At 34.4% G+C, this 23,078-nt stretch overlaps 1 protein-coding gene across 4 annotated transcripts in view; it reads right to left on the bottom strand.

Moving 5' to 3' along the window:
* Positions 1-23,078, bottom strand: part of LOC100370536 (cytosolic carboxypeptidase-like protein 5) — a 57,238-nt gene that overhangs the window by 7,891 nt on the left and 26,269 nt on the right. The window contains exons 6-16 of one of the 4 annotated variants that reach the window (XM_085492712.1): positions 22,134-22,311; positions 18,633-19,693; positions 17,257-17,392; positions 16,655-16,839; positions 16,024-16,229; positions 15,448-15,734; positions 12,293-12,370; positions 5,980-6,012; positions 3,452-3,537; positions 1,717-1,928; positions 1,033-1,099 (exon numbers count right to left, since the gene is read on the bottom strand). In XM_085492712.1, the coding sequence (XP_085348838.1) occupies positions 1,033-1,099; positions 1,717-1,928; positions 3,452-3,537; positions 5,980-6,012; positions 12,293-12,370; positions 15,448-15,734; positions 16,024-16,229; positions 16,655-16,839; positions 17,257-17,392; positions 18,633-19,693; positions 22,134-22,311 (2,529 nt within the window). The remainder of the gene's footprint in view (positions 1-1,032; positions 1,100-1,716; positions 1,929-3,451; positions 3,538-5,979; positions 6,013-12,292; positions 12,371-15,447; positions 15,735-16,023; positions 16,230-16,654; positions 16,840-17,256; positions 17,393-18,632; positions 19,694-22,133; positions 22,312-23,078) is intronic. The other 3 variants (XM_085492713.1, XM_085492714.1, XM_085492715.1) reach the window with 3 other exon arrangements.

Raw genomic sequence — 23,078 nt, 5'->3', positions numbered from 1 at the left:
AGTCACATGATGAATGGAAAAGAAAGCGATCACAAGACTAGTCACATTACTAAACTGACAACAACATGTCATGTGATTATCTTGAAAGCAGAAACAAAAAAAGTAAAATAGAATTATCTGATGTCCAGTCTATAATGCATGTAACACTTTTAAAAAGGTTGATCTATAATGATGGTTGATATTTTAAAATGTTCAATGTATTGTTAAAATTACAATTATTTCATGCTTCAATTTAGTTTACAACATATTATCAAATAAAAAATATGTAACATTGCATTATCTATGTATGTTACAAGCAGTACAGTGTTTGTAAAGCACATTTTCTCATTCCTATTGTACTTGCTAAAAACACAATCTGTTAGTTAATTGTAATTGAACATAAATTATTTACAAAGTTAATTACATCCTGGTTTACAATACATAAATGATATAGCATAGGCAGTTTTAATTTCACCAGACTGCAGAATGAGCATGTACTCAAAACACGGACAGAAAAAAATATTCTTTACGGTCGGTGATTGATCCCACAGCACTGCAACTATGTGTAAATTATTATTTTTTATAACGAACAAAAATATAATTAATCAACATAATTCATGCCATGCAGATGATTTTGTTTAGCAAGCAAGAACTAAAGCATATCAGGAAATAAAAACCCAAATTACTGAGTTATATACCAACTGTAAAAGTCTTTTAATTTCTTGAAGGCTGAGTTTGCAGGGAGAGAAAGAGTGCAACAGATTGTGGCATTAGGTGCATTTAGTACACTGGCACCTTCTACACAGAGTGATTTTACCAGTTATACTAGTGTATTTGCAAACAGAAGAGCATGTGACTGGTCATGATAGATATATTGGGGTAAGGCATGCTACTATGTCCAGTACTATCATATACTTTTACACTGATTTAGTATGTGACTGTAAAAAAAAAAATTTAAAAACCACTGCATTGAATTGTTGAGTAAAACTCACTAGTTTAACACTTCCTACTATACAAGCATGCAAACCATGGCTGAACTATATACAAACATACCTTCTTGGCGATAGTTTCTCAGCCTGGGGTAATAACTTCACAGAAGATCCTTCCAATGGTGTTTCTCCTAAAATTTATTTCAGAAACTCAAACATATTAATATTTTTTCTATATTTGTAATCACATAGTTAAACTACACATAGTTCGACCTGTATATGTAGGAGTTCGCAGATCATAGCATGGGGTGGGGCTATCATTACATAGGTGGGAATCACAGCATGAGATGTACTACAAAGGGTAGGGAAGATTACAGAATATGGTGGGAAGAACATAGCATAGGGTGAGAGGTTCATCTACGTATACAGATTAACCATATATACAAGTTGGAGAGTAATCACCTAATTAGAATTTAGGAACAACTATGGATCTTATACATAATGACTCTATAAAGAAACAATTCATAGAAGTTCAACTGGAGTTCACATCCACAGAAAAAGTTTATGATGATGACCCACAACAGACGTTTTGCCACTACTATGAATTTCCATTCACTTCATTACAGGCGAGCCAATAAAACAAAAACATAAATAAAAAAATTAACCAAGTTTCACAACTTCACTAAAATTATTATAAAAATTAACGAATGAGACCAATCAACAGTATTTGGAATGAGCCAATCAAATTTAAATCTCATTTTCATGAAAAAGTCTTTCAAATAACCAATCAGAAGGCAAATATGATTACCGTGTCCTCCTGATGGTGCAGAATTAGATGTGACGATGCTGAATCCTGATGAACCTTTACTGGCTTTCCTGCCACGAACCTTCCTCTTTTTTTCCATATCACTATCAGTACCACTGCCTTTTCGGTTATGATTTTTACCACTTGGACTGTAGGAGGCGCTGCGTCTCTTTGTACCAGATATTTTTTTGTATCTTCTTTTGGGTGGATCCGATCTACAATTGATATGAAATAACTGATGAACATGATAACTACTGAATTTGGTTCATGCCATTATTTACATACAATAGGCTTAATAGACTCAACAAAATTTAGAAGGGTGAAATGAAATGACTATTCATATTTTTTTTATGCATTAAAACGACAGGGCTAGCAACATTGAATAGGTGAATAGGAAGACTGTGAAAATAGTGAAATATGTCAGATCTACACTAAAATCCACTATAAATATTGACATATGTCAGATCTACACTAAAATCCACAATTAATATTGACACACGCGAGATCTACACTATTAATGTTGACACATGTCAGATCTACATTAAAATCCACAATTAATATTGACACACGTGAGATCTACATTATTAATGTTGACACATGTGAGATCTACATTAAAATCCACTATTAATGTTGACACATGTGAGATCTACACTATTAATGTTGACACATGTCAGATCTACACTAAAATCCACAATTAATATTGACACACATGAGATCTACACTATTAATGTTGACACATGTCAGATCTACACTAAAATCCACAATTAATATAGACACACGTGAGATCTACACTATTAATGTTGACACATGTCAGATCTACATTAAAATCCACAATTAATGTTGACACATGTGAGATCTACACTATTAATGTTGACACATGTCAGATCTACACTAAAATCCACAATTAATATTGACACACGTGAGATCTACACTATTAATGTTGACACACGTGAGATCTACACTATTAATGTTGACACATGTCAGATCTACATTAAAATCCATAATTAATCTTGACACACGTGAGATCTACACTATTAATGTTGACACATGTCAGATCTACATTCAAATCCACAACTAATGTTGACACACGTGAGATCTACACTATTAATGTTGACACATGTCAGATCTACATTAAAATCCACAATTAATGTTGAGACACGTGAGATCTACACTATTAATGTTGACACATGTCAGATCTACATTAAAATCCACAATTAATGTTGACACACGTGAGAACAACACTATTAATGTTGACACATGTCAGATCTACACTAAAATCCACAATTAATATTGACACACGTGAGATCTACACTATTAGTGTTGACACATGTCAGATCTACATTAAAATCCACAATTAATGTTGACACACATGAGATCTACACTATTTATGTTGACACATGTCAAATCTACATTAAAATCCACAATTAATGTTGACACACGTGAGATCTACACGATTAATGTTGACACACGTCAGATCTACATTAAAATCCACAATTAATGTTGACACACGTGAGATCTATACTGTTAATGTTGACACATGTCAGATCTACATTAAAATCCACAATTAATGTTGACACGTGAGATCTACATTATTAATGTTGACACATGTCAAATATATACTACAATCCACTACACATGTTGACACTTCATGATATATTTCAACAGGATATTTACTCCAGTAGTAAAAGAATGTAGTGTCTGTTTAGCAATTTGTAACAGTCAGTAAATGGCCACTCACCCTGGTGGATCAAATACCGATCTTCTTTCACTTGACGGATGATGAGTTGATGGTTTATGAGGGTGAATGATACGTAAACCAGGTGTCTAAAGAAATAAAGAGATGACATTGTAAAACACATAGTTTAGAACACTGTGATCAGATGACACACACATTGCCTGATGGACAGAATGCAAAGTACTTCACACAGTTAGCTTTACAACATATGTGCACATCAAATAGACAAAGAGATCACTACTAGAACATATAGTACATTTGTTACTTGTATGGAGAGTTTTTACTGCTCTATTTACTGAATAGTTGTTATTGAAGTCATCTATACTGTAAACAAAGTCCAGTAATAATCATACAATTTGACATAATTAATGAAACATCTGAGGAGACAGCCATAGAAATCATACAGATATTGGTAATGGCTACAAATCCCTATTGTGTAATTGAAACTATAAAATGCATTGTACAATCAAAAATTTAAGCAGTTAAATACCCAGGATGTAAAACATGTTTAAGTTCTGAGCATTTAAGGACAGATTTTAGTAACATTTTCATGAAGTTTTCTTGCAATAAACACAGTTGAGTTCCATAGATATGGAGTCACAGTGACTGGGGAATTCGTAAGAATACCCTTCAAATATGATATGTTGATCATATCGTGTAGCATGTAATGAACTACAAAACAATCCAGGCATAACTGAACTCCCAACCTGGCTATAAGATGGCATTGCTTCATCATAAAAACTTTTATCATTATCATCATAATTTCAACTTATTCAAAGTAGTAATTACCTAAGTTATAATAATAAGGAACAAAGGCAAAGTACTCAATTAAGATGGTTTTGAAAACAAAATAACCTAAATGCTAAGTAACATTTTGGCTGTATTGTATTCAATAAACTCTACAGGGGACAATTACCACTTGTGAACAAATGGCTGATAAATATACAAATTAATTTTCAATAAAATCTAAGTAAAACATAATATAGCCTATGATTTTGAATACATTATTACTGGAAAGTTGTCAGTATTTTCAACCAGTATGTAACCAATATTAAGCTACAGTTTTTATCACAGTATACACTGACACTGTCTTACATCACTATACCCTGTGACATAATGGCTGAAACATTTTATAAGATTTGATTAATTACCAATTAAAAATGATCACAAGAGCAGCTCATCACTTTAACTATTAGAAAATCATAAAGTTACATGAAAACAAGCTAATGCATCTATTTTGATTTGCATTTCATCAATCAGTTGTAACATTTCAAATAGCAAAGTAACAACTTATTAGCATACAACTGCTACATGCGTTATCAATGGATTCTCTTATGCAGTTAGTCATAAAGTGCTTTTATTTTCAATACAAAATTTGCTATATTAGCAGTTTATCTACATTACCATAGTGTTTTTATGGGTAAAATTAGTTTTAATGATTCATTTTACAAGAAATAATTTTGTTGGAGACATGCTTATAACAGAGCAAATACGGTATGACATTTAAAGTTGTACCCTGAGAAGAACAGAAACATTTCACACATTGAGTGAAATAAACAACAATTACAGTTACCGGTAATTGGAATCCATGTATTCAGACTGACACAAACTACCGGGGTAGGTTTATTTCAATCATTTTTGGGTGCCCAGCAGACTATGTGTGCAGTTTTCTTTTTGAAGTAATATTATGGGATATGTATTGTTTGTAGTCCTTTATGTATGGAGTAACATGTGTTATATATCAAATGCAACAATCACGGTATTCACAAGATAACATTACAAAACATTTCCGTAGATTTGGTTGTGATTGATCATCAAGTCCAATCACACCCGGGACTTTCCAACCAATAATTTTCAATATGAAGCATTCATTTTAAGATACATGTATTTTCTATGGCCATTGTTGCTACTGTGTTCATAACAGGATTCCAGGTTTTCCAGATAACAAAGAAATCAGTTTCTAAATTCCGACTCTGTAACTAGGTGATTTAGGTGTATAACTCAATTTACTGCATATGTTGAAAACAAAGTTTAGCAGATAATATAACTATAAGATGATGAGAGTCTCAAAAAGCTCTTTACTTGATTAGCAAAGAGCATGATAATCACGTATTTGTTTGAGAAGGTTTGATTCGAATTGAGGATTGTCATGTTCATCTATGCAATTGATGTGAAATTAAAAATAAACATGTAATTTATCAGGTACAAAGGACCAAAATGTCATTAAAAATGGTCAAAACTGGCAGTGACATTATTTCTTCATATCTCAAAATTGTACATGGTGACATGTGATTATCAACATGAATCCTAATATTGTGAAAACATTTTAAAAAATTTACATGTAATTCAGTGAGTTACCATGGGATAACTGCTTTCTATTATATACAATCTGCATATATGTGCAGTAACATGTTCAGTAGTGCAAAACTTGAATTCAGCTTGAACTGTGAAGTGAAGTGCAAAACCATAGTAGAGAGGGAGAGATCATTCTCAGAGTACAACGTAATTGTCATCAAACGTAGAACACTTACAAAGTATGACTGGAGGTGGGTCATAGAACAGCTCTAATGAAAAAGAAATATTAATGAAAATAAGTTCATAAGTGGTAGTGCAGAAAACATAGTTCAATAGAAATGGGATTGAACCAAGCGTAGTCCAATAGAAATGAGATTGAACCAAGCGTAGTCCAATGGAAATGAGATTGAACCAAGCATAGTCCAATAGAAATGGGATTTAACCAAGCGTAGTCCAATGGAAATGAGATTGAACCAAGCATAGTCCAATGGAAATGAGATTGAACCAAGCATAGTCCAATGGAAATGAGATTGAACCAAACATAGTCCAATGGAAATGAGATTGAACCAAGCATAGTCGAATGGAAATGAGATTGAACCAAGCATAGTCCAAAGGAAATGAGACTGAACCAAGCGTAGTCCAAAGGAAATGAGATTGAACCAAGCGTAGTCCAATGGAAATGAGATTGAACCAAACATAGTCCAATGGAAATGAGATTGAACCAAGCATAGTCCAAAGGAAATGAGATTGAACCAAGCGTAGTCCAATGGAAATGAGATTGAACCAAACATAGTCCAATGGAAATGAGATTGAACCAAGCATAGTCGAATGGAAATGAGATTGAACCAAGCATAGTCCAATGGAAATGAGATTGAACCAAGCATAGTCCAAAGGAAATGAGATTGAACCAAGCGTAGTCCAATGGAAATGAGGTTGAACCAAGCATAGCCAATGGAAATGAGATTGAACCAAGCATAGTCCAATGGAAATGAGATTGAACCAAGCATAGTCCAAAGGAAATGAGATTGAACCAAGCGTAGTCCAATGGAAATGAGATTGAACCAAACATAGTCCAATGGAAATGAGATTGAACCAAGCATAGTCCAAAGGAAATGAGATTGAACCAAGCGTAGTCCAATGGAAATGAGATTGAACCAAACATAGTCCAATGGAAATGAGATTGAACCAAGCATAGTCGAATGGAAATGAGATTGAACCAAGCATAGTCCAATGGAAATGAGATTGAACCAAGCATAGTCGAATGGAAATGAGATTGAACCAAGCATAGTCCAAAGGAAATGAGATTGAACCAAGCGTAGTCCAATGGAAATGAGATTGTACCAAGCATAGTCCAATGGAAATGAGATTGAACCAAGCATAGTCCAATGGAAATGAGATTGAACCAAGCATAGTCCAATGGAAATGAGATTGAACCAAGCATAGTCCAAAGGAAATGAGATTGAACCAAGCGTAGTCCAATGGAAATGAGATTGAACCAAACATAGTCCAATGGAAATGAGATTGAACCAAGCATAGTCGAATGGAAATGAGATTGAACCAAGCATAGTCCAATGGAAATGCGATTGAACCAAGCATAGTCCAAAGGAAATGAGATTGAACCAAGCATAGTCCAAAGGAAATGAGATTGAACCAAGCATAGTCCAATGGAAATGAGATTGAACCAAGCATAGTCGAATGGAAATGAGATTGAACCAAGCATAGTCCAATGGAAATGAGATTGAACCAAGCATAGTCCAAAGGAAATGAGATTGAACCAAGCATAGTCCAAAGGAAATGAGATTGAACCAAGCATAGTCCAATGGAAATGAGATTGAACCAAGCATAGTCCAAAGGAAATGAGATTGAACCAAGCATAGTCCAATTGAAATGAGATTGAACCAAACATAGTCCAATGGAAATGAGATTGAACCAAGCATAGTCCAATGGAAATGAGATTGAACCAAGCATAGTCCAAAGGAAATTAGATTGAACCAAGCGTAGTCCAATGGAAATGAGATTGAACCAAGCATAGTCCAATGGAAATGAGACTGAACCAAGTGTAGTCCAATGGAAATGAGATTGAACCAAGTGTAGTCCAATGGAAATGAGCTTGAATCAAATAATAATCCAATGGAAATGAGATTGAACCAAGCATAGTCCAATGGAAATGGGATTGAACCAAGCATAGTCCAGTGGAAATGAGATTGAACCAAGCATAGTCCAATGGAAATGAGATTGAACCAAACATAGTCCAATGAAAATGAGATTGAACCAAGCATAGTCCAAAGGAAATGAGATTGAACCAAGCGTAGTCCAATGGAAATAAGATTGAACCAAGCATAGTCCAAAGGAAATGAGATTGAACCAAGCGTAGTCCAAACGAAATGAGATTGAACCAAGCATAGTCCAATTGAAATGAGATTGAACCAAACATAGTCCAATGGAAATGAGATTGAACCAAGCATAGTCCAAAGGAAATGAGATTGAACCAAGCGTAGTCCAATGGAAATGAGATTGAACCAAGTGTAGTTCAATGGAAATGAGCTTGAATCAAATAATAATCCAATGGAAATGAGATTGAACCAAGCATAGTCCAATGGAAATGGGATTGAACCAAGCATAGTCCAATGGAAATGAGATTGAACCAAGCATAGCCCAATGAAAATGAGATTGAACCAAGCATAGTCCAAAGGAAATGAGATTGAACCAAGCGTAGTCCAATGGAAATAAGATTGAACCAAGCATAGTCCAAAGGAAATGAGATTGAACCAAGCGTAGTCCAGTGGAAATGGGATTGAACCAAGCATAGTCCAAAGGAAATGAGATTGAATCAAGCATAGTCCTATGGAAATGAGATTGAACCAAGCATAGTCCAAAGGAAATGAGATTGAACCAAGTGTAGTCCAATGGAAATGAGATTGAACCAAGCATAGTCCAATGGAAATGGGATTGAATCAAATTATAATCCAATGGAAATGAGATTGAACCAAGCATAGTCCAGTGGAAATGAGATTGAACCAAGCATATTCCAATGGAAATGAGATTGAACCAAGCATAGTCCAATGGAAATGAGATTGAACCAAGCATAGTCCAATGGAAATGAGATTGAACCAAGCATAGTCCAATGGAAATGGGATTGAATCAAATTATAATCCAATGGAAATGAGATTGAACCAAGCATAGTCCAATGGAAATGAGATTGAACCAAGCGTAGTCCAATGGAAATGAGATTGAACCAAGCATAGTCCAAAGAAAATGAGATTGAACCAAGCGTAGTCCAATGGAAATGAGATTGAACCAAGCGTAGTCCAATGGAAATGAGATTGAACCAAGCATAGTCCAATGGAAATGAGATTGAACCAAGTGTAGTCCAATGGAAATGAGATTGAACCAAGCAAAGTCCAAAGGAAATGAGATTGAACCAAGCATAGTCCAGAAGAAATGGGATTGAACCAAGCGTAATCTAATGGAAATGAGATTGAACCAAGCATAGTCCAGAAGAAATGGGATTGAACCAAGCGTAATCTAATGGAAATGGGATTGAATCAAATTATAATCCAATGGAAATGGGATTGAACCAAGCATAGTCCAATGGAAATGAGACTGAACCAAGTGTAGTCTAGTGGAAATGAGATTAATCCAAGCATAGTCCAATGGAAATGTGATTTAACCAAGCAATAGTCCAATAGAAATGGGATTGAACCAAGCGTAGTCTAATTGAAATGGGATTGAACCAAGCAATAGTCCAATAGAAATGGGACTGAACCAAGCGTAGTCTCATTGAAATGGGATTGAACCAAGCAATAGTCCAATGGAAATGTGATTTAACCAAGCAATAGTCCAATGGAAATGGGATTGAACCAAGCGTAGTCTAATTGAAATGAGATTGAACCAAGCATAGTCCAATGGAAATGTGATTTAACCAAGCAATAGTCCAATAGAAATGAGATTGAACCAAGCGTAGTCCAATTGAAATGGGATTGAACCAAGCATAGTCCAATGGAAATGGGATTTAACCAAACAATAGCCCAATAGAAATGGAATTGAACCAAGCGTAGTCCAATAGAAATGGGATTGAACCAAGCATAGTCCAATAGAAATGGGATTTAACCAAACAATAGCCCAATAGAAATGGAATTGAACCAAGCGTAGTCCAATAGAAATGGGATTGAACCAAACATTGTCGAGTGAATAATGAATGCAACTTTTGTACAGTACTCCACAATGATTACCATATCTTTAAAATATATTTATCCATATCTCAACATCTGAACATAATTATGTGTATAAACATAATTTACTATAGTTGATGACACAACACTAACTACAATGTCATTTTTGCGTTACTCGAAGAAACAAATCAGGAACTACAGGAATGGTGTGAGACAAAAGATATCATGAAAAAGTGAGATTAATATGAGATAATGTACAGGGGGATTACAATTATTTTATTCATAAAATTGAAAATCTTGACAGTGTATGTAACGTAACAGTTAACGAGAGATGAGGAAATAAAAATAAAAATTCATGCATTAGATGTGAAGCTGTATACATCACAACAAACACAGTGACAAGACAAAAATGTAGTAGTGACACACAGACATGCAATAGTATAGTGAGCTTACACTGATAATAAACAAGAGTTCTGACGGCCACAATTGGATTAATTTATTATAAAACCTTTCAAATAAGATAGGAATTTATGATGCGTGAATTGATTATTTATTATAATTGTGACATAATTTTCAAACATACTAAAACATCACTTTTTCGACAACTTTACAATTATTTACTGTTTTTGTTTTTAAAATAGCTATTTGAAATATGTTCAATATTAATGTTTTTGCTATATACCGGTAATTTCAACAATTCACTAATGTGCATTTTTGAAGTCGCATATGCAGACATTGTCATTTCTTATTTCCCAACCTCAACTTAGCAACACATGGCAACCCATGGCATTAGTGTCCCTGATGTGTAAAAATATGCAGATAAAGTTTGTAAAATGTTTCCAATGTAACAAACCATAAATGTATTGATTTCCCCAAATCAGCAAAACTGTTGAGTAGTGGCTATAAATTGTTGGTGAACTGTGTTCAAAGAACATTGATTCAATATGCAAATGTATACAGAACAAAGTTAACGATTACGATGTATTTACGTCGATAAAAAGCTGCAAAATGAATGCATGTGATAAATAGGGTCCCCAATGAGTGATATCAGATTTATTGATTCACGTAGCAATTTTCATATATTCTTCACCTTAAGAACATATGTAAATTACTACATAAATTCGATATCACACACATTAGAGATCCTCTATTTATCATGCAGGAGAGTTTATCCAGAGAAGTCAAAATAGGAGTGTTCTATTTGATTTAAAATCGGACTAAACAATCTATTGATAGTTTTTAGGACAGCATACAGCATCCTGCTAACACTACATTATGAAATGCATACCAGAGAAACAACTCAAATTGTGGCAAGTGACCTCACAAGAATTCTGATGAATTTTCATGATCTAACTCAAAACATCATATAGCCTAGAAAGCAATGACTGACATCATGTTCCAGATATCTAAATACACAGTGTGTCTGTCACATCATAAGCTCTGAATTCAAAACCAGATTTTGTGGTTTCCTCTTAGCATGGTAAAGCTTGATTCTTGTTGCAATTTTGTCACATAATCAATATAAAAGTACGAACAAAGAGATTTGACTTGGAGAAAATGAGTCAGACTCAAAAAACAAACATATAGTCCTGTGATTTAGCAATTTGATTGGTCAATGTTTTAACTTGAATTTAGTGTTTGGGGCAATACTTGATAGAACACAGTACCAGTATGCAGTGGATTAAAAGTTTTATTGATCACTACATACATACATACATGTAATATTGTTCTTGAAGCTTTGCCCATACATGAACACACAAGTATGATGTTATCTCCCGATCATGTAACTATGCAATATCTTGAAATAAACTTGTTAATTTTATATAATAAGCAGTTATTGCAAGAATGCCACAAAGTATGCATGAAGACAGTACAGTAGTATTGACAGACGTGCAGTGGAGGTCAATGCAAACATGTATTGCCTGAGTGTATATTTTGCAGTATCCTTGTATTAACCCTATGATAAAACATCTTCCTGATCAAAACACTTAGTAGGATAATTTAGTAAAATTATAAAAAAATTATTAGAACTTTCTCTATGAACTTCAAAATATGTGCCATATTGGAAATGGTTGTATATTTGGAATTCACATTTCCTAAATATGGTAAGATGCAGACAATACTGATGGCATGCTATGGCAATACAATGATAGTTATATAAAACAAACTAATGGTAGTATAATGTTTATTTTGCAACATTTTGTCATGCTTGCTAATTTTAATTTAGCTATTACCAGATAATACATCTAGTAATATTCTAACACTTTCAAATGTATGTTGTGTAACTATTTTCCTATTTCATACTTTGGTGGTTTTTACACAGAACTCAGACCCAGAACTCTTGTTTGTTGATGTATAAGACTGTGAGTGTAATTACCGTTGTTGGAACGTTCATAGGAATGCGATTATCATGTCTGGAGAAGCTTCTTGAAGGCGGTAAAGCATTATAACTGGGCTGTTTATAACAAACCAATGGCCAACGAACACACATGGGATTAGTAGTAAAGGCAAAAAAACATAAATTAAAGTGCAATTACAATTATATGGTTGGTGAGTGCTAACATGGAAGGTATTGAAGGTTTATTCAATTTCTAATGATCTTTGAGAAATAAATCAGAGTTAAATTGGGCTTAAACAGCGTATCCTTGAAATTTGTTATAAATAATGGACTCCATCTTACACTTACAAAGGAAATACCTAATGTTACATGTACAAACTAGGAAGGTTACAGATATACTACAGCCTATCTATATACACTGACTACAGCCTATCTATATACACTGACTACAGCCTATCTATATACACTGACTATAGCCTATCTATATACACTGACTGCAGCCTATCTATATACACTGACTACAGCCAATCTATATACACAGACTACAGCCAATCTATATACACTGACAACAGCCAATCTATATATACTGACAACAGCCTGCCTGCCTATCTATCTATCTATCTATCTATCTATCTATCTATCTATCTATCTATCTATCTATCTATCTATCTATCTATCTATCTATCTATCTATCTATCTATCTATCTATCTATCTATCTATCTATCTATCTATCTATCTATCTATCTATCTATCTATCTATCTATCTATCTATCTATCTATCTATCTATCTATCTATCTATCTATCTATCTATCTATCTATCTATCTATCTATCTATCTATCTATCTATCTATCTATCTATCTATCTATCTATCTATCTATCTATCTATCTATCTATCTATCTATCTATCTATCTATCTATCTATCTATCTATCTATCTATCTATCTATCTATCTATCTATCTATCTATCTATCTATCTATCTATCTATCTATCTATCTATCTATCTATCTATCTATCTATCTATCTATCTATATACACTGACTACAGCCTATCAATATACACTGACTACAGCCTATCTATATACACTGACTACAGTCTATCTATATACACTGACTACAGCCTATCTATATACACTGACTACAGCCTATCTATATACACTGACTATAGTCTATCTATATACACAGACTACAGCCAATCTATATATACTGACTACAACCTATCCATATACACTGACTACAACCTATCTATATACACTGACTACAGCCAATCTATATATACTGACTACAACCTATCCATATACACTGACTACAACCTATCTATATACACTGACTACAGTCTATTTATCTATATACACTGACTACAGTCTATCTATATACACTGACTACAGCCTATCTATATACACTGACTATAGCCTATCTATATACACTGACTACAGCCTATCTATATACACTGACTACAGTCTATCTATATACACAGACTACAGTCTATCTATATACACTGACTACAGCCTATCTATATACACTGACTACAGTCTATCTATATACACTGACTACAGCCTATCTATATACACTGACTATAGCCTATATATATACACTGACTACAGCCTATCTATATACACTGACTACAGTCTATCAATATACACAGACTACAGTCTATCCATATACACTGACTACAGTCTATCTATCTATCTATCTATATACACTGACTACAGCCTATCTATATACACTGACTACAGCCTATCTATATACACTGACTACAGCCTATCTATATACACTGACTACAGCCTATCTATATACACTGACTACAGCCTATCCATATACACTGACTACAGTCTATCTATCTATCTATATACACTGACTACAGCCTATCTATATACACTGACTACAGTCTATCTATATACACAGACTACAGTCTATCTATATACACTGACTACAGCCTATCTATATACACTGACTACAGCCTATCTATATACACTGACTACAGCCTATCTATATACACTGACTACAGTCTATCTATATACACAGACTACAGCCAATCTATATATACTGACTACAACCTATCCATATACACTGACTACAACCTATCCATATACACTGACTACAACCTATCTATATACACTGACTACAACCTATCTATATACACTGACTACATCCAATCTATATATACTGACTACAACCTATCCATATACACTGACTACAACCTATCTATATACACTGACTACAGTCTATTTATCTATATACACTGACTACAGTCTATCTATATACACTGACTACAGCCTATCTATATACACTGACTATAGCCTAGCTATATACACTGACTACAGCCTATCTATATACACTGACTACAGCCTATCTATATACACAGACTACAGTCTATCTATATACACTGACTACAGCCTATCTATATACACTGACTATAGCCTATCTATATACACTGACTACAGCCTATCTATATACACTGACTATAGCCTATCTATATACACTGACTACAGTCTATCTATATACACAGACTACAGTCTATCCATATACACTGACTACAGCCTATCTATATACACTGACTACAGCCTATCCATATACACTGACTACAACCTATCTATACACACTGACTACAGTCCATCTATATACACTGACTACAGCCTATCTATATACACTGACTACAGCCTATCTATATACACTGACTACAGTCTATTTATCTATATACACTGACTACAGCCTATCTATATACATTGACTACAGCCTATCCATATACACTGACTACAGTCTATCTATCTATACACACTGACTACAGCCTATCTATATACACTGACTACAGTCTATCTATATACACAGACTACAGCCAATCTATATATACTGACTACAACCTATCCATATACACTGACTACAACCTATCTATATACACTGACTACAGCCAATCTATATATACTGACTACAACCTATCCATATACACTGACTACAACCTATCTATATACACTGACTACAGTCTATTTATCTATATACACTGACTACAGTCTATCTATATACACTGACAACAGCCTATCCATATACACTGACTACAGTCTATCTATCTATCTATCTATATACACTGACTACAGCCTATCTATATACACTGACTATAGCCGATCTATGATATCTCTGAGCAATCTCAAAGTCAGGGCATCAGGTAGAGGTACAGGAAGGTAAACAATTATACTTACAACTCTACTAAACAGTTTTTCATCTTCAGTGGCAGAGCTATCAGAAGAACGCTGCTTTGATAGTCGGCATGGTATTTCAGTAGGAGCTGTTGTCATAGAAAGTGTCACTGGCAAGCTGTTGCCTAGATTACTGGTGTTGCCATAGTTACCAAGTGATGAAGATGAAGTTGAAATGGTACTAGTCGTTGATGCAAGACTTGACGTTGACAAGGACCGCTGCGGTTGATGTTGGTAATGTTGCTGTTGTTGCATAACTCTTTTCCGTCGCTCTAGTGACGCCCTTGTTTCTGTATCAAAAGATTTCACTGAAATAAACACTCAATGTATATTAAAATATGTATGATGTATTAGACAGGCTCCCTTTCCACCATAGCAGTGGACAACCGTGGATATGGCTATTGGTTTTCTAAAGTTCATTCTAAATTTGATCTTGACACTCTAATACCCTGGAATTCTGCAACAGACTGTGTGTACAAACATTTCTCTGTGGATTTAACAGCAAATTATATCATATTTACTGTTAGATCTGCTATATCCATCCACACTCTCATGAATTAATGTGCATAATATACATACCTCGGACAGGAGCTAACTGTCTAATTGGAATTCTATTTCTCATTGTGCCATTAGACACATTAGAACTTGTTGTAACTGTTGGTGATGATGTTGTGGCTGATGTTGTATGTATGGACGTAGTTGTACTGGTCTGGGTATATGTTGATAACTCTGCTAAAAGTCTGCCTCTGATTGGTGGGTTGTATGCAGTCGCTGATGCCACAATACTGTCAGGAAGAAGAGAAATATTAACCTTAAATGTTTTAGATTGTCTGGTTTCCTCAAGGTAACCTGAATTCTGAGTCACCAAATAGTTGGGTTCTCCCATCTCGGTTTTGAAAAATAAATCAATTCCATAAACTACTGTAGAATACTTTATTTTCGCTTGGAATTTATTTTCGCTATTTTCGCTGAAGGGATGTTTCCGTGAAAATAAAATCCAGCGAATATATCTTTTTTCCTATATTTCACATTAAACTCATCAAAAATCAGTGAAAATAAATTCCATACAAAACGCCCAAAAAGCCTTTTCAGCGAAAATTAATTCCAGCGAAAATAAAGTATTCCACAGTATACACAAATCAATAGACTTCTGTTATGTCTTTTCTGGTGAATGTTTCCCATGATGCAATGTGCATAAGTTGTGACTTACCAAGATGTTTTTGAAGACATTCTTGACATTCTTCTTGGCAGTGAGGGCGCTCCTCTAGCACTACGCAAGTATTTATTGACCCATGTACGAACTCCTTCTAAATGAGTATGTTCGGTTAATGGAAGACGAGACCAAGGATTACAATTATTATAATCTAAAGCTGCAATTGCTACTGCTCTTCCAACCTAATAAGAAATGTATATGAGTAATTTTAGGTGTTTATTGATATATCTGTCTGGCACGTCACTAAAATATCATCAAATTATATGATAATGTATGAATAGCATCCATTAGAGATGCGTAGTAATAGAACACATGTATACACATAATAGTTTTCTGTAGAAAGTATGCACTCAGGCAGCCTGGGATGGCATCAACCACTGTTGTATGCATGTATTGCAGTGCAGAAATATTTTTCTTTTCTTTTTTTCTGTATATTATTTTGTGTAGGATGATTTGTGAATGTTGAAATGTAAATAATAAAAAAAAAATGTTGTATTAGACAGTGGTGAGATCAAAACACACCTATGAAAAGAAAAAGAAAAAACATTTTTATTCCATGAACATTTTAAAACAAAATCAAGTAATGAAATTACAGATACCTCTTCAAAATGTGCTGGTGTGTATTTTGGTGGAAATCCTATTAATGGTGGTGGTGTGGCCCGGCCTTCATCCATCGTGGCTGGTGCTACAGGGTTTACCATCCTACCAGAGTTATAATTACATTCCAAGGTATAACTAAGAATAAGAAAAAAACAAAACAACAAATTTTACCACCTGTACACACTGAAGACCAAAATCAAAATTTGCCAAGATATAAAACAGACAAATAATCCATTTTTGCAATCACGTACAAAATTTATTGTGTTATTCAGAACAAAGAATGAGAACAGTATTTGTTGTACTATTACACCTTCCCTGTCATTTCATCACAGGCAAGGCAAACCATGTGTAAGATGCAGTGAGTCAGTTTAAGTGTATAGTATTTCCTGACAAGAAATAGCTTTCCACTGTGTTTACTTATAAATTGTCAGTATTCACTGAAATTTCAGACACAAACCTATTCTTGAAATAGTCAAATTATACTTAATATTTTAACCAATAAAGTTGCACTCAGAAACAATACTTTGAAATGTATTGTGTGTGACATATGGTATATGGATGAATCACATGTATTAATTCATGTGAAAACAATTAATTCAAAAGCTTTAGCGAATAAAATTTGAATAAACAATGAAATGAAGGAGCCAAGCGATTGCCAAGTTTGAAAACCATTGAATGTATTTTAGACATAATTCATTTCCACAATTCCTGAAATCTATATGTCACAATCTGAGAGTTGTAAATTGTAATTTAATACTAATGCAAATTTTGTTTGTTATCTAACCAGCATGTTGTCTGATAAAAAATTATACTTACTAATCAGCACTGGGTCTTGATCTGCTGTGATAACATTTTTCTTAATGTTGTATTGTAGGACAAAACTTTTAATTAGCCGAAAATTAAATTGGAAAGTTACAGCATTCAGGAGTGTAAGATTTGTTAGTGTATCACCTAAGTTGACTATATTGTCTTCACTACAATAAATCCTGTCATGCATTGAATTCTTCTCAAACTACTCTTTTTTCATTGAATACTGATTTTGTCAAATAGTGTATCTTTGATTGTCAAATAGAGAATCCCACATGTGAGCAGACGTTGTCCACAGTTTGACCTACATATCAGATCGTTGACAAATGCTGACAACAGCACTACCCTAATAGCTCTCAAGACCAAAAGCCTATTGAGCAAAAATAAAAAAAAAATTTCTCTATAGTGTTAATTCTGTAATAAGTGTAAATAACACAAACATCTTAAAAATTTGATTCATGACCCTCATTGTTTTCTTCATATGACCTTGTACAGAACTGAGCAATAACTTTCATTTACTCACCACTGCACCAATCAAAAGATGTTCAGCTGCAAAGCTTTTACTCACCTATGTACAATTCCTATAGTTTTATAAACAGCAACTCTTCCACTACCCTCTTTAGACATTCCATCTCTCCTATCTTTGGTATACATGTTCTTTTCTGTAAAATTACACCCAGCAAAGTCAAAATGCGCCGTGTTCAACGATATCAGTTTAGGGTATAATAAGTTTTCAATTTGTTGTTCATCGTCCTCCAAGTAGTTTCCGTAAATAAAACATCCTCTTTTCGAGGCATGCCCGTGCAGATCCATGTAAACAGCAATGCCACTTTCATTCCATGGAATTTTTTCCAGCTCCTCTTCTTTTTTCATTTCAGAGCTCTCCGATTGAAGCTTTGGTGAAAGAGGACTTTTCTCAGCATCTTCCTTGACTGTTAAACTCACGTTGTTAACCTCTTTGCATAAATCACTTTCAGTCGCCTCCCCATCGGATGCACCAGAGTCATCCTTATCTTCTGACATCCTTATAACTGATAACAAAGACTCTGAACGAAGATTCACATCCCCACAAACACCATCACGATTATTTTCAGCAGTTGTATGTGCAGTCTTATCTTCCATTGTAGAATCAGACGTCACATTCTCACAAACCTGAATGGTCTCTAAAACTAAGTCACTACTCTCTTTGGCACTAGTATCCTCAGCACTATTATGAATAACAATTATTGCATTGGGCTCGCTGGTGTTGCAGAGTTCACTTTGCGATACTTTCTGACTTGAATGTTTTGGCGTCTCTGGTTTCTTGGTAACAGCTGGATCAGTGGGTTTCTCCAGTCGGGAATGTACATGGTGGTATTCAATTATTTTTTTTGCAGCATAAATTGAAGGATGTCGATCAAAATCAGGTTCAAGGTAGACCCTGTTCAAATTGACTCCACGCTGATCAGTTCGGTAATGTCCACGCGAAACCCCATCAGGGTTCAGCATAGGTATCAGTTTGAACACGAACATCTTTCTCAGCTGCTTGGCTCTCGGATCATAGGGACGAAGAATGAAATCAAAGAAACCGTTGAAAACAAAACTTCCTGGCGTTTCACCTGGATGAACTCTACTAGACAGGAAATATACCTACAAGTCAGACAAAGCTAATATCAGGACAATTTGAAATACCTATTTCACACTGCATCTCATTTATAATGCTGTAAAACATTCAAATTATTATTATTATTATACAAGTGATGATGATGATGTAGTATAGTGTACTTAGCAGTCATTTTGTTTTGTTCTTATAGATTGCTTTGTCATTATCAGACATTGTTTCTGTTCTTGGACTCACGAATTTCCTTATACGACTTGTCCATAATAACCTTAACAATATAAACCAAATCAATGAGACAATACGTAGCAATAAATTTTCTGAATGTGCTTAATATTTCTTTGATAGTGTCGAGTATTTCTGTGAATGTTCTGAGTATTTCTCTGAATGTGTTTAATATTTCTCTGAATGTGCTTAATATTTCTCTGATAGTGCCGAGTATTTCTGTGAATGTTCTGAGTATTTCTCTGAATGTGCTTAATATTTCTGATAGTGCTGAATATTTCTCTGAATTTGCTGAGTATTTCTCTGAATGTTCTGAGTATTTCTCTGAATGTGCTTAATATTTCTCTGATAGTGCCAAGTATTTCTGTGAATGTTCTGAGTATTTCTCTGAATGTGCTTAATATTTCTCTGATAGTGCTGAGTATTTCTGTGAATGTTCTGAGTATTTCTCTGAATGTACTTAACATTTCTCTGATAGTGCTGAATATTTCTCTGAATGTGCTGAGTATTTCTCTGAATGTACTGAGTATTTCTCTGAGTGTGCTGAGCTTTTCTCTGAATGTGCTGAGCATTTCTCTTAACGTGCAGAGTATTTCTCTGAATGTGCTGAGTATTTCTCTGAATGTGCTGAGTATTTCTTTGAACGTGCAGAGTATTTCTCTGAATGTGCAGAGTATTTCTCTGAATGTGCAGAGTATTTCTCTGAATGTGCTGAATATTTCTCTGAATGTGCTGAGTATTTCTCTGAATGTGCTGAATATTTCTCTGAATGTGCTGAATATTTCTCTGAATGTGCTGAATATTTCTCTGAATGTGCAGAGTATTTCTCTGAATGTGCAGAGTATTTCTCTGAATGTGCAGAGTATTTCTCTGAATGTGCAGAGTATTTCTCTGAATGTGCTGAGTATTTCTCTGAATGTGCAGAGTATTTCTCTGAATGTGCTGAGCATTTCTCTTAACGTGCAGAGTATTTCTCTGAATGTGCAGAGTATTTCTCTGAATGTGCAGAGTATTTCTCTGAATGTGCAGAGTATTTCTCTGAATGTGCAGAGTATTTCTCTGAATGTGCAGAGTATTTCTCTGAATGTGCTGAATATTTCTCTGAATGTGCTGAGTATTTCTCTGAATGTGCTGAATATTTCTCTGAATGTGCTTAATATTTCTCTGATAGTGCCAAGTATTTCTGTGAATGTTCTGAGTATTTCTCTGAATGTGCTTAATATTTCTCTGATAGTGCTGAGTATTTCTGTGAATGTTCTGAGTATTTCTCTGAATGTACTTAACATTTCTCTGATAGTGCTGAATATTTCTCTGAATGTGCTGAGTATTTCTCTGAATGTACTGAGTATTTCTCTGAGTGTGCTGAGCTTTTCTCTGAATGTGCTGAGCATTTCTCTTAACGTGCAGAGTATTTCTCTGAATGTGCTGAGTATTTCTCTGAATGTGCTGAGTATTTCTTTGAACGTGCAGAGTATTTCTCTGAATGTGCAGAGTATTTCTCTGAATGTGCAGAGTATTTCTCTGAATGTGCTGAATATTTCTCTGAATGTGCTGAGTATTTCTCTGAATGTGCTGAATATTTCTCTGAATGTGCTGAATATTTCTCTGAATGTGCTGAATATTTCTCTGAATGTGCAGAGTATTTCTCTGAATGTGCAGAGTATTTCTCTGAATGTGCAGAGTATTTCTCTGAATGTGCAGAGTATTTCTCTGAATGTGCTGAGTATTTCTCTGAATGTGCAGAGTATTTCTCTGAATGTGCTGAGCATTTCTCTTAACGTGCAGAGTATTTCTCTGAATGTGCAGAGTATTTCTCTGAATGTGCAGAGTATTTCTCTGAATGTGCAGAGTATTTCTCTGAATGTGCAGAGTATTTCTCTGAATGTGCAGAGTATTTCTCTGAATGTGCAGAGTATTTCTCTGAATGTGCAGAGTATTTCTCTGAATGTGCTGAGTATTTCTCTGAATGTGCAGAGTATTTCTCTGAATGTGCAGAGTATTTCTCTGAATGTGCTGAGTATTTCTCTGAATGTGCAGAGTATTTCTCTGAATGTGCAGAGTATTTCTCTGAATGTGCTGAGCATTTCTCTGAATGTGCAGAGTATTTCTCTGAATGTGCAGAGTATTTCTCTGAATGTGCAGAGTATTTCTCTGAATGTGCAGAGTATTTCTCTGAATGTGCAGAGTATTTCTCTGAATGTGCAGAGTATTTCTCTGAATGTATTTGGTGTTTCAGCCCTCACTTACCCTTTTGCCTTTGAATTTATGGGATCTTGGTTTGTCTTTTTCAGGAAACAATTTGTCCAGTCTCTCATCTCTGTCAGTAGTAATACCATGGCATGATGTAACAGTGATTAAATCAACACGTAATTTATCTAATGTATGACATAGTAGCTCACGATGATAGTATATACTGTCCACTGGCCTGACAATTAGAAAGTGCAAATAAAAAAAAATTTAACAGACATTATATGCAGTGCCCTACCAAGACAACAACTCACACACACATACAACACACATAATAATAGAAATCTCATGATAATAGAATAAAAGATATTTTTTTAAATCATTTTGTTTAATCATCAGAGTCACCATAATAAATCTTATGTGAAAGGCTGTAATATGTGATGAAGATCTCACACAAATTGAAGAAGCCGTGCAAGATATGATGAATTACGTTCTTAGAAATCTTACCGAAATTAGTGAGTCTGTGAAAGAACTAATTTGTGTCTTTTGTTAGTGTCCTTGCCTATTCGCAAAGTGATTTGTGTTTTTGAATGTGGCAATGATCGTGTGAATGACCTGAAATCCTAGTTGCTGCCTTCAGCAAACATAGCCTAAACATAAAAAGACCTGAAATTAAGTAAATTAGAATATCCAAGTTGTCAAGAGAAGCAACATTTGCGTTATCCAAATCAATAGTTAATACAACTTAATGGAACACCACAAATTGATTGAAATTTCACCTAAGAGAATGAAAACGTAAAAAACTAATGTCAAGTAGTTCTTTAATTCAATTTATATGAATTCATTCAGTCTAAACATAAGCTATAATGTGAAGTGGTTCTAAATTGAATTACATGTTGTAAATGACTGGATTCCCTCTAAGAATTCTCAGTGACTATGTTCAATTGATATTAACACCCAGTAACAAATGTTTTCCTGCATGCAACTTAATCAGCAACAGTAGAT

This window comes from Saccoglossus kowalevskii, chromosome 18 (assembly GCF_978046115.1).
Source record: "Saccoglossus kowalevskii chromosome 18, keSacKowa6.1, whole genome shotgun sequence".
In the NCBI taxonomy this organism is placed as follows: domain Eukaryota; kingdom Metazoa; phylum Hemichordata; class Enteropneusta; family Harrimaniidae; genus Saccoglossus; species Saccoglossus kowalevskii.
The sequence above is the reverse complement of the archived record's forward strand: the minus strand, read 5'-3'. Positions and strand labels throughout refer to the sequence as shown.